We start from the raw sequence: 13,633 nt of genomic DNA on the forward strand, positions 1-13,633 counted from the left end.
TTCTAGGTTGTTATTATGCATTAAGCATTTTATGTGCATTATTAGGTTTAACTTTTAAAATGACCTTGTGAGGTCCTCTTTTTTTTTTCTTAATTTTCCTAAATGGAGACTTGGAGGGCCATGCATTGTATGATTCCATTTGTATGAAGTGTTCAGATGAAGCAAATCCACAGAGACAGAAAGCAGACTAGCAGTTGCCAGGGGCTGGGAGCTGGGGGGTGGGGAGAGCCTTCTCATGGGTACAGGGTTTCCTTTGGGGGTGATGAGAATCTCCCAAACTTATATCGCGTTGACGGTTGCACACGCTGTAAATACACTAAAAAGAACTGCACTGTATACTTTTAGGGGGGTGAATTATATCTCAGTAACTATGTTTAAAAAAAAAAAAGGAACATAGGGTTCAAGTCCCTGGAAGATATTTACAGCTGGAGGCTGTCCGCTGACCCTGCCCCTTACAGCTGAGACACAAATTCTTTCTTGAAGGGGGGGATCCGATGGAGCATCCACGTGTCGGCCAGACCACGGGGCACTGACACAATGTTCACCAGCCCAGTCGTCCTTTCGGGACTGAACTGGTGTCCACACCGGCAGGCTTCGCGGTTGACCAGCGTTGGCCAGTGTTCCCACTGTCGGGGGGGCCCCAAGGCAGCCAGGTGCCGGTGTGGTTGCAGGTGCCTTGAGCGCAAGAGAGAAGGCGCAGTGTGGCTTCTGGCCGGTTCACAGGGAAGACACGTTTCCAGGAACACACAGGAACTTCTCACACAGAAGAAGACCAGCTGGGTGGTGAGCCAGGCCCCCTCAAACACAGACACGGAGCTGAAGGACGACCAAGGGAAAGGCAGTGATGAGTGTAGGTGCCCAGTGGCCCCTGAGAACTGTTTTGGCCCCGCCCAGGTGATTGCCCTGCACTGAGGGCTGACTTGCTGGTCTTGTGTGGGCGTGAGAAATGCGGGGAGAGGGCAGTGTTGCCAGAGTTTGGACACCGGGCCTGCCTGGACCCGGGGAAAGCCAGAATTTTTAGAGTCCTCCTGTGTCCACACACGTCCAGTCTGAGAGCCACTGGTTCAGCTGGCGCCCCGAGTTGGCAGAGACTGGCTAGTCCTGGAGTGTAGCTCTGGCTTGCTTTCCACGTGTCCACTGTCATTTTTTTGCCTTAAGCTCATCTGCCTTTCTCTTTGGGAAAAGTTTGCAGAACTTTCTGACTTCCAATGATGTGCATTTCATGATCGTCTAGGAAGTGTCTGGGTGGCCACGTGCAGAGGAATTACTCTCTTTCTTCCCAGTGTCGATGGAGGCAGAAATTTTTCAAGGACTCTCAGATGGAGACCGATTATGCAGGAATTTGAACCTGGGGTCATTTTCCTTACACCGGACTGCTGCACTTTGCAAAGCGCGTGCTGCACCGCCAGGCGTGCTCGTTAATTTCCCAGTTAATGACAGTCGTGGAGACTGTGCTTCCTGCCCGTGGAGAGATTTTAGACATGGGCAGTGTAGATTTGCCACTATCAATTATGCACAGTTTTAAACAAGAAATGGGCAGCGGGAGCCTTGTTTTCTTAAGGAGTGGGGAGCGGTCGGGGAGGGAACCCTGCAGCGGCTACCTGAGGGCAGGAGGCATGCTGCGCAGGGGTTTAAAATGAGGTTGAGACGTTTGGCCTTTTGTTTTCAAGTTGTACTCGTCAGAGTAAAAAAGATACATAGTAAAAAATTTAAAACTCTGGCCAGGGCCTTTTCCGGTGTCCAGCATCGCATTCTGTGACCGGAATCAGCCTGCACCTGTGGCTGGGTGGACCCGGGGGCCGATCCCAGAGAGCTGACGGGGCGCCCCTGTGAGATGGAATAGGGCCTTCCACGGCATCACAGCTGGTTCCCTCACGTGCTAATGCACTCCTTCGCTGCACGTTTATTCAGCCCTCACCACATCCCTGCACGAAGGTTGCAGCACAGACAAGGCAGCCCAGGCCTTGTCCTCAGACAGCCCCTCCCGCAGTGTACTCAGAGGTGTGGATTCTTCTGCAGCTGACCCAGTTCTTATTTTTTGTTTTTTTTGATAGTCTGTGTATAATTCACTTGTTCCCTCTAACCACTCTCTCCCAAGTCCTGCCATCCTCAGCTCCGCTCATCTTTCATTCCCATTAGAGTCCTCTAGCAGCTTGCCCATCCCTCACTGCCGTCCTCAAATGCAGTCACCTCTAGACACGATACAGCCTCTCCCTGCCCTTGGACTAGGCGGAGGCCTTGTCTATTACAGTGGTTACTCCTGCTTTGTGCTATCCAATGGCCCCACTTGTTGTAGTCACATGAGGACTATTTTGCAACAGCTTTGATGTTGCCTCACCTCTCTGATGTGTCAGGGGCACACGTTTTAAAGGTGAGCAGACCATTCTACTGTACAGTGTTACTTTGCCTTTTTTCTTGGTGGCTCTCCTTTCTCTTTGTTTCCTTGCTTCAGTGGCAGTCATTGCAAAGTTCCCCTTGAGAGAAGACCCCTTGATTATATCAAAGCTTGAGAGCCACTGCTGCCTACGCTCCAGCCCCGAAAAAGGGCTCCGCGTGGCAGAGGCTGAGTCTTGGTTTAAAGCGTGGATAGTGCCGCTGCCTTCCTTCCGGGCTTTGAAGGAACTGGGGAAGGAGGAGTTGTTTGAGCCTTTTTCAGGAAACTGTTTTCCTGGACCAGACTTTCCCAATTTGAATATCAAATTTGGAAACACAAGGTACTAAGGGATCTATTTGTGCGTTCTCCTTCATGTCATTAGTTGTGCGTGTAATTCACATTTGTACGTAGTCTGGATGCAAATCCTTTATCAGATATAGATTTCATAGATATTTTCTCCCAGTCTATGGCATCTCTTTCATTTTCTTAAGGGCTTCTGAAGAGCAGAAGTTTTTAATGTTTAGATTTCTAATGAAATCTAATTTATCAATTTAAAAATCTATGTGTCATGATTTTGGTGTCGTATGTAGGAACTCTTTAACCCAAAGTCACAGAGATTTTCTTCCAGAAGTTTAACTGTTTCAGGTTTATATTTAGGTCCACAATCCATTTTGATTTAAAGTTTGTGTATGGTGTGAGGTATGGGTCAAGATTATTATTATTATTATCATTATTTGCATATGGACGTCTAATTATTCTAGCAACACTGGGTGAAAAAACCATCTTTCTCCATTGAATTGTGTTGGTACCTTTGTTGAAATGTAATTGGTCATATTTGTATGAGTCAACTTCCAGACTCTTTAATCCATTGTGTCTAGCCTTTCACTAACACTCATACTGTCTTGACTACTGTGGCTTTGTAATAAGCCTCGAAATCAGTTTGTTCTGCTTTTTCAACGTGTTTTAGTGATTCTAATTCTTTTCCAGAAAAACGCTCCATATAAATTTGAGAATTAACTTGTGTGGAATCTTCAAAACACCTTCTTGTAATTTTGATTAGAATTGCATTGAATCTGCAGATCTAGTAGGATTGACATTTCAACACTATTGAGTCTCTGAGTCCATGAACATGGTATAGCTCCCCATAGGTATTTAAGTCTTTGATTTCTTTCACCAGTGTTTTGTAATTTTCATCAGACAGATCTTATACATATTTTATTAGCTTTATATCTAAGTATTTCATTTTTATATTATAGTAAATGGTACTTAAAATTTTCCATTTCCAGTTGTTTATTGCTAGTGTCTTGAAAAGTTGGTTTATATTTTGTTTATTGATTTTGTAGTCTGTGAATTCACTAAACCTATTTATTAGTCATAGTGACCTTTTTGATGATTCTTTGTGGCTTTGAATTAGATGATCATGTCATCTGCAAATAACACAATTTTATTTCTTCCCTTTCCACTTGTATGCTTGCTATTTCCTTTTCTTGATATATTGCACTATCCAGGACTTCCAGTAAGATGTTGAATAGGAGTTGTGAAAATGGACGTCCTTGCTGTGTTCCCAATCTTAAGGGGAAAGCATTCAGTCTTGATGTTAGCTGTAGTTTTTTGGTAAATACCTTTTATTAGACTGAGGAGGAAGTTACCTTCTATTTCTAGTTTGCTTAGAATATTTATCAGGAATTGATATAAAATTGTGTTAAATGCTTTCCTACATCTATTGAGATGATTATATCGTTTTCTTCTTTAGTCTAATATGGTTATATTGATTGATTTTCAAATATCGAACCAGATTTTCATTACTAGGCTAAACCCCATTTATTGTAATGTATTATTCTTTTTATGTATTGCTGGGTTCAATTTGCTGATATTTTATTGAGTATTTTTGCATCTGTATTCATGAGGGATATTGGTCTATAGTTTTCTTGTAGTGTCTTTGTCTGGTTTTTGGTATGAGGGAAAGGCAGCCTAATAAATTAAGTTCTATTCTTTCCTTTTCTATTTTCTTAATAGGTATAGCATTGGCCTTATAATTAGTGTAGAATTAGTACTATTATATGGTTCATATTTTTTGGTCCATCCACTTATTTGTATACATATGTATATTAAGAACCTCATTAAATTGTAAATTTATTCAAGGCTAGAAATCCACCCCTCCTCCTCCCTTCATCATAATGTCTATTAACCACACCGTTGTGCTTATTTTTTATTGTGGTAAAATATTCATAACATAAAATTTAATATTTTAACCTTTTTTTTTTTTTTTTTTTTGGCCATGCCATATGGCATGTGAACTCTTAGTTCCCCGACCAGGAATCGAACCCATGCCCCACTGCAGTGGAAGCCTGGAGTCTTAACCACTGAACCATCAGGGGAGTCCCCTATTTTAACTATCTTTTTTTTTTTTTTTTTTTTTTGTGGTATGTGGGCCTCTCACTGTTGTGGCCTCTCCCATTGTGGAGCACAGGCTCCAGACGCGCAGGCTCAGTGGCCATGGCTCACGGGCCTAGCTGCTCCATGGCATGTGGGATCTTCCCAGACCGGGGCACGAACCCGTGTCCCCTGCATCAGCAGGCGGACTCTCAACCACTGCGCCACCAGGGAAGCCCTTAACTATCTTTAAGTGTACAGTTCAGTGGTACTATGTACATTCTCCTTGTGCAACCATCACCACCATCCACCTCCAGCACTTTTCCATCTTCCCAAACTGAAACTCCATCTCCACTAAACAACAACTCCAAATTTCCCCTTCCCCCCAGCCCCTGGCTCCCATCATTCTTTTTTTTTTTTTTTTTTTTTTTGGCCAAGCTGCTTGGCTTTGCAGGATCTTAGTTTCCTCACCAGGGATCATACCCGGGTCCTCTGCAGTGAAAGCACTGAGTCCTAACCACTGGACCATCAGGAAATTCCCCCACCATTCTACTTTCTGTCTTTATGAATTTGACTAATCTAGATACCTCATATAAGTGCCATCATACAATATTTGTCCTTTTGTGTCTGATTATTTCACTTACTATAATGTCTTCAAGGTTCATCCATGTTGTAGCAGGTGTCAGGATTTCATTCCTTTTTAAGGCTGAATGATATTCCATTGTGAGTATATGTCACATTTTGTTTATCCAGTCATCTATTGATGGACATTTGGGTTATTTCTGCCTTTTGGCTGTTGTGAATAATGCTGCCGTGAACTTGGGTGTGCAAATATCTGTTCCAATTTCTGCTTTCCCTTATTTTGGGTATATATCAGAGGTGGAATAGCTGGATCACTTGTTGCACCATTTTACATTCCCACTAGCAATGCACAAGTGTTCCACTTTTTCCACAATCTCACCAGCCAACACTTGTTATTTGCTGTTTTTAAAAATATTTATTTATTTATTTATTTGGCTGGGCCGGGTCTTAGTTTGCGGCACACGGGACCTTCATTGCCACGTGCAGGATCTAGTTCCCTGACCAGGGATCGAACCCAGGCCCCCTGCCTCAGGAACACGGTGTCTTAACCACTGGACCACCCAGGGAAGTCCCTTTGCTGTTTTTTTGATAATAACCATCCTGATGTGTGTGAAGTGGTATCTCACTGTAGTTACATCATGGTGCTTTGTATGGAGTTTTGCACAGAGTAGAGACTTATTGGTTGAGATCAAGAGGCTAATAAGGGCAGACCCCTGCCTCTGGACAGCACTGGACATCATATTTATTTAAAGCCAGTTCTTATATGTCATATCTCTCAATTGATCAAATCTATCCATGGGTCCAGAGAAAATTCTATCCCTCTGTCCCCAGTGAGTTTAGCTCTGGAGCAGGGGGTAGGCTTCAAGGCCTTGGAGGAGGAAGGCTTCCTTTGCTCCCCAGACAGAGCCCCAGGCAGTATGATCAGAGGGGTCATAATGGGGGTGGGTCGGGAGATCCCAGCTGTCATTCACTCTCTGTCGTCAGTGCCCTGGGTGACAGAGTGTGAGCCCTCTCCTCTCTGGGACTCAGTTTCCCCATCTTGTACACTGAGCGATTGAATCAGAGCAGTGGTTCTCAAAGTTGGCTGCCTACAACAATCACTTGGGGAGCGTTTAAAAATCTCCACTCCCAGGCCTCACCTTGGGCCAATTATAGCAGAATCCCTAGGGGTGGGGCCCAGGCCTCAGTATTCTCCAAGCTCCCCTTCTGGTTCCAGGGTTTGGCCAAGGTGAGACCTGGGATAACAGCCATGCTTCCCATACCTGCCTGAGCATGAGAATCACCTGAGCTGCTGACTTACAAATACAGGTCTCCCAGCCCCTCCCCTGGAGGTTTTGGCTTGGTAGCTCCGGGAGGGCTGCCTGGAATGTTTTGTTTTGTTTTGTTTTTTAATAATTATTTTTTGAAGAATAGGTCATTTACAATACTGTGTTAGTTGCAGGTTGGAATCTGTGTTTTAGATAAACCCTCCAGATAATCCTCAACATCAGACAAATCTGGGAAACACAGGATCAGAGTGGCCCTCCTCCAACCTCGATGTACATATGCATCACTCTAGGTCTTCTTAAAACGCAGACTCTGATTCGGTGGGTGGGTGGGTGGTGGGGCTTAAGTCCCTAGCTGGTACTGATGCTGCTGGTCCAGGGACCCCACTTTGAGTAGCGAGGGATTAGAGGTACCTTCCAGCTCCCTCCTGAGGCAGCCACCAGCCTGAAATTCTGCAAACCCCAAGGCAGGGGTAGCTGCCTGCCCTGGTGACCCCAAGCACATATACCAGGGGTGTCTCTGCCCGGTGCGCCCTACTTTGAGTATTCTTTGCTTTCACATTCTGTCTTTCCTGGCTGTTATTGTACATGAGTAGCATGATACCCAAAACCGGCAGGTGGGGCACGCACAGGGCAGCAGAGCTGAGTGGGCTCCCCGCTCTCCCCGCCACGTGGCTGTGGCACCAGGTCGCCGTGAGCCTGGCTAATCAGAAGCTTCCAGCATGGAAGCACAGCTCCTCCCCAGCGAGGCTTTTCCCAGCGACGTGTTTCAAGTACCAATTTGGTGTCCTTGCGCGTCTGATCTCGCCAGCCTTTCACAAGCCATTCCCTTGAATGACGACAAGCGATCTTGATATGCTGGGTTAAAAATCTTTCAGTGGGGGCTCCTTTGTTTATGAAGCAGCATCCATTATCACGGATTTCCAAACTGGCTCCCTTTCTACTGGCGTCGGCATCCGGAGCGGCACCGTCAGCCGCCAGCTGCGGTGACAGCCACGTTTTGGTGTTGCTGTTGGGCCTCACAAGTTCTGGGGGTGTGAGGGGGGGCAGGCATGTTTGGAGTGTAAGAGATGAAAGCACATTGAAACATCTGTGCTCCCCGTGTTCAGACGCTCCTGATCTCGCATGTTTTATTTGGTGGCTGTTATTTTGAGGCACGTGGGGAATGGAGATCATTGTCGAGAATGCGTGCGGGGGAAGAGGTGGATTTTCATGGCTCCCGCCCACACCCCAGGCTGTGCTCACTTCGTGGAGGGGAGGCTGCAGCTTTCATCAGCTACCAGCGAGGGGCTTCTTGGCAACTGGGCAGAAGTGAACCTCAGCAAACAGTGTGGGCAAAAAGAGAGAACGAGAAGAAAGTCAGTGGGAGACGGTCGTCTTTTTAAAAATTTTTGGCTGCGTTGGGTCTTCATTGCTCCGTACCGGCTTTTTCTAGTTGCGGCCAGCGAGGGCTTCTCATTGCCGTGGCCTCTCTTGTTGCGGAGCATGGGCTGTAGGCGTGCGGGCTTCAGTAGTTGTGGCTCACAGGCTCTAGAGTGCAGGCTCAGTAGTTGTGGCTCACGGGCTTAGTTGCTCCACGGCATGTGGGATCTTCCCGGCCCAGGGCTTGAACCCATGTCCCCTGCATTGGCAGGTGGATTCTTAACCACTGCGCCACCAGGGAAGCCTGGGAGACGCTGGTCTTGAAGGAGAGCATTTGGCTCACGTTTCACTCTTTTTTTTTTTTTAATTTACACATTTTCCAGAAGCAGGTGTGGAGAGACTAGATGTAGTAGATGACCTTTGGATAACAATTGCAGGAAACCCAGCTCAAACTGGTTTATGCAAAAGAGATTTATGTATTCATGTCAGGGAAACATTGAGGGGTGTTGGCTTCAGGTACAGCTTGATCCAGGGCCCCAAACAGTGTCTCTCGCCATCTCTCTGCTCTCTCGGGGTGGGCTTTATTCTCAGGTAGGCTGTCTCTGGGTGCAGGCCCCAGGCTCCCGTGCCAACAGCTTAGCAGCCCCAGAAAAAGTGAAGCTCCTTTCTCTCTGGCAAGCCTTGGGGCCAGCCTCTCATTGGCCTGGCTTGGATCAGTCTGCACCCTGACCCAACTTCTGTGGCCAGGAGGAGCTGGCACTCAGATTGGCCACACCTGGGCCTCCCTCATGCCCAGCCTCACAGCCCAGGGATGAGATAACTCCAAACAAGTCACAGGGATAAGTGGGAGTCGGGGTGGCTCCCCAGAGGGGCTCAGGAAAATCGCCAGGAAGCAGTGAGTGTGAGGACACAGTGTGGCATCTGGGGCGGCCCAGCTCTGCCACCTCGTCACGTCGGCCGTGGCCACATCCTTCATTGCCCTGTGACACTCAGACCAGTGACCCCTGACCCTTTTTAAGAACCAGGACCCTTTTGAGAATCTGTCGTGAAACATGGATCTATCCCCCTCCCCCAAATCACGCGTACTCCATAGTTTGTGTGTAATTTCCAGGGGTCACAGGACCTTCAAGAGTGCCTGGCCCAGGTGTTCTCCAAGGCAGCGGGTTCCAGGCACTGGGTGGTGGGGAGGGGGGAATACTGGGCGCCCTCCAGTGTCTGCTGCATCAGCATTTCTGGGCCAGGCTGTTGGCATCCAGCAGAGTCACAGTCTCCCAAGGGGATTCTGATGCACCTGGTCCCTGGGAATTAGGGAAACGCTGATCCCTTCCAACCCTGGAATTTAGCATCATTCTCAGCTCTACCAGTTGGTTGAGTTTTTTGGCTGGGATGGAGGAAAGTCAGTCAGGAGGCAGAGAGAGTATATGAATAGAGCACTAGAGTGGTGTACCACCTGTTCACGTATTCCTTCCTTTCCTGAGTGCTTCCCGGGTGTCAGGACACTGGCTGGGGGCTGGTCATTGCTCTGGCCCTAGGGGTGGCACCTGGGCCCAAGAGGCTGGTCCAGGGCCCATGGGGACCAATGTGCCACTGGACCCCCTAAAGCTTGGCCTCTTGGTGACCTGATCAACACATCTGGTGAATTCCTGGGATGCCAGTGAAGGCTTCTTGTTCACTAACTTAGGAGGAGAAAGAGGATCCACCCTAAAAAGACTCTTACCCAATTGTGAAGGCGGGAAATCGCTGAGTACGTTTTTCTCACACCTAGAGGTGCTTTTCGCCTGAATTTACTTACTCGGAAGTGACATGAGCAAGGTGTTGGGTGCACAGTGAGGCTGTCACCGCTATTGCTGTCACGGATGTTGTCCCCAGTGGAAGTGGCATCAGTCATGGGACGCTGATGTCCGAGATGACAACTCTGTTAAATGTCCTGTCTCAGTCCCATACGATGGGCTGGTAAACACAGGGCCTCACTGCAGAGCCTGGCACACAGCAGGCACTCAGTAAACACAGGCATGAATTAATTAAAGGAATGAATAAACAGTAAGTGAGCCATAGAATATTCCAGAACTTATTTTTTTAAAAACAAACTGAGATGGCTTGATGCCGGGAGACAGGCCCTGGATTACATCTGTGGGGAAGAACCAGAACACTTGGTCCTTCACCCCGACCCACTTCCCCCAGCGGGACCCCAGCCAGAGCGCTGGCACCTCCCACCGGTTCCATCTGCCTCCTGACTGACACGGGGCCGTGATGCTTTGTGGTGGGGCGTGTCCTACACAGACTGAGATGTGAGCAGTACCCCTGGCCTCCACCCACCAGAGGCCAGTAGCACTCCCCCCGCCCCCAGTCGTGACAGCCACAAACATGGCCAACTAGCTTCTCAGGGCAAAATCAGCCCTGATTGAGAACCTCTCTCCTCAGGTTTTATATAAAGAAAGGCTTCCCAAGGACAGATATCATATTGTATCTCTTGTATGTGGAGTCTAAAAAAAAATGGTACAAATGAACTTATTTATAAAACAGAAATACAGTTACAGATGTAGGAAACAAACTTATGGTTACCAGCAGGAAAAAAGGAGGGGAGGCACAAATTGGGAGATTGGGATTGACATGTACACACTACTCTATACAAAATAAATAATCAACAAGGACCTACCGTATAGCACAGGGAACTCTTCTCAGTACTCTGTAATGAGCTATATGGGAAAAGAATCTAAAAAAGAATAGATATATGTATAACTGATTCACTTTGCTGCACAGCAGAAAGTAACACAACACTGTAAATCAACTAGACTCCAATAAAAATTAAAAAGGAAAAAGAAAGAAAGAAAGACTTCCACAGCCAAAGAGGGAGGGCATTAAACCATTTGAACTAGGGGTTCAGGAGATGGATTCTCAGGCAGGCCCAGTGGGAGTCCTGAGTTATCAGAAGTGAGGGCTGTGTCTTTTCTGCTGGGACTATTGATTTTGAGGGTCCTGCTCCCTTGGGTCCAGGACTCCTCTGTGAAAGAGAAAGTGAGGAAGCTGAGGACCAGCAGCCCTGCCTCTCTAAGGGGGGCGCAGGCAGCCAGGGAGCCTGGACCCTCGGGAAGGGACTCCAGTAAGAAACGTGATTCAGTCACTACACTGGCTGCCGTGTCTGAGCGCCCAGGACGCATAAGCCCTGCACTAAGCTTGTCACCTGCTTCTTTTCCTTACATCTTCAACACCAGCAACTATCACTGGACCCATTTTGCTGGTGAGGAAACTGAGTCTGAGAGAGGTTGTGTTCGTGGCCCAAGGTCACCCAGCAGGTCCATGGTGGAGGTGAGATTCTAACCCAAGTCTGTGTGACTCCAGAGAACACGCTGTCCTGCCACAAGGATGGGGCGTCTGCTCCCCGAAGCTCACCTGAGTGAAGAGTCCCCCCAGGGTCCCCCCAACCCCCGGGAGTGAGGGGCGCTGGGCGCCGTCCCTGAATCAGGGTGCGGAGAGCTTCCACGGCAGGGAGGCCACGCCTGCATCTTTCCCTGGTGACCGTCCAGAGCCTGATACCCCGAGCCCTGAGTGATGGCCACTGAGGCTCCACCCACTCTCGGGGGCTGATGCCCACCCTGGTCTCAGACGAGTCCAGGCTGCGGTTCCCTCCAGCTGACCATGGTCCTTGTTCTTCCTCGTAGGGTGTTTTTCCTGAATGTGCCATTCGATTCCATCATTGAGCGGCTGACTCTGAGAAGAACCGACCCTGTCACAGGAGAAAGGTTTGTGCCAGCCTCCCAGTGGGAAGCCCTCTGAGGGCTCCAGGGGCCACGCCCCACCAGGGACCCCCTCTCCCCATGTAGCCGACCGATGCCAGGGCGGGGCTGCTCTAGGGATGACGCCAGTGACGACTGACAGAAGACTCTAGAAAGGGGGTTCCCCCAGCTAGCTCCTCTGTGCTTTCTGTCGACCCTCTTTTCCTGGAAGAGCAGCAAGAAAATCAATGTCCGGGGCTCTACAGCAGTTGTTGAAATGTTTGCGGGCCCTGTCCTGGGCTCGGCTCTGAGCCCAGCATGTGAAATGGCGCCCTAGGCCTCTGCTGTCATCACAGTACGTCCCAGATGTGGCTGCTGTTCAGACGCGTCCCCTCGGGAACCAGTTCACCTTTGAGCCCTCCCACAGCTATGGGGGTAAATCCTGAGTTTTATTCCGCATCGGACCAAGTACAATCACTGCGTTGGTGTTGAAATACAATTTATAGTCTCTGCGATTGCAAAGAGGTAGAAGCTTCCATCTTCCCAGTAATCAAGGCCCTGTTTCTTGGTCACCAGACCACGTTTCTCAGTAGGGAGTGAGGAGGGGCACGACGGAAATACCAGGATTGTCCTAAACTATAGGTCTGATCTGTCGCCTTGCTGCTGGGGGACATCTTTTCACTGACCTGTGTCAAGTTCAATGACCTTCACGCTGCCATGCCCCGGGGTCTCTCCAGCAGTGACGGTGGCCCTTCCTGGCATCTCTGCTCACACTTGGTGTTATAATGTCCCATCCCCCATTGGACTGTGAGCTCCATAAGGCCAGAGGCAACTGCCTTGCCTGCCACTGCATTGTCAATAGCAAATGTGTGCCAGGCATACATAGCGGCTGATAAATATTGTTTGGAATGAAGAAGAGAAGAAAGAAGAAAGGAAGGGAATGAAAGAAAGAAAGGGATCTGGCCCTCGGTATATTACTCTATTCTGTCCTATTATTGATCTGCATTCTTCTCTCCTGGGCAGGGCCTGTGCTTTGGGTCTCTCTGCGGCTCCCGGGCCCGGCTGAGGGTGTGCACACAGCTGGTGCAGAGTGAATGTTTGGTGGCGGTGGTGATGTGACCCGCTTGCTCGGCAGTAGGACAGAGGGCCCCTTTCTGCCCTGTCCTCTGAGCTGGACCAGGGGTCACCTGCTTCCCCTCCTCTCGCAGGTCCCACCTCATCTACAAGCCACCTGCGACCATGGAAATCCAGGCCCGTCTCCTGCAGAGCCCAAAGGATTCTGAAGAGCAGGTCAGGCTCAGAATGGAGCTGTTCTACAGGAATTCCGCTGAGTTGCACGAGTTCTACGGGCAGGCCATCACCGTCAACGGGGACCAGGACCCGTACACGGTCTTTGAATACATAGAGAGTGGGATCGTTAATCCCCTGCCCAAGAAAGTTCCCTGATGGGTTAAGAGCAGAGAAGCATCCCCCAGGGAAACAAAGTTAATCCTTCTCCCCCGACCTTCTGGAAACTCAGCCAAGCCAATAAAGAGTGCTGAGTGCAGTCTCCTGTGTCCTGAAGGTGAGGTGGCCGGAAGGTTGCCTCGTCTGGGGGTCTGGGGGCACAGGACAGGCAAAGTCCAGGAAAGCAGTCAAGTAGAGCGCTGCGGACCAGGTCAGACCTGGGATGCGGTGTGGCTCCAGCATCAATGTGCTGTGCACCCTGGGATTGTCACCCGATCCTCGGAGCCCCTCGTTTCTCACAACTAAAATGGGGGAATAACAGTCCCTGCCTCACGGGGTTGCTTTGGGACTAAACGGGATGATGCTGGTAAAGCGCTCAGCACAGAGCCTGGCACATGCTGTGCGCTCAGTAAATGCAGTTTTACCAAAGCCGCTGTCTCTACAGCAGCCTGTCCGGTAGAACTCTCCGGAATGAGGGGCATGCCCTCTGACCGTCCAACACGGCACGAGCTGCAGGT

At 49.0% G+C, this 13,633-nt stretch overlaps 1 protein-coding gene across 4 annotated transcripts in view; it reads left to right on the plus strand.

The window, feature by feature from the left end:
* The window catches only part of AK8 (adenylate kinase 8), a 130,554-nt gene extending 117,373 nt beyond the window's left edge, over nt 1-13,181 (plus strand). For all 4 annotated transcript variants that reach the window (XM_082621062.1, XM_082621063.1, XM_082621065.1 and 1 more), the window contains 2 exons: nt 11,616-11,696; nt 12,878-13,181. In XM_082621062.1, the coding sequence (XP_082477188.1) occupies nt 11,616-11,696; nt 12,878-13,115 (319 nt within the window). In that variant the 3' untranslated portion in view covers nt 13,116-13,181. The remainder of the gene's footprint in view (nt 1-11,615; nt 11,697-12,877) is intronic.
* Nucleotides 13,182-13,633: the final 452 nt, after the last annotated feature.

This window comes from Mesoplodon mirus (assembly GCF_964341445.2).
Source record: "Mesoplodon mirus genome assembly, chromosome: 1".
Taxonomy (NCBI): Eukaryota; Metazoa; Chordata; class Mammalia; order Artiodactyla; family Ziphiidae; genus Mesoplodon; species Mesoplodon mirus.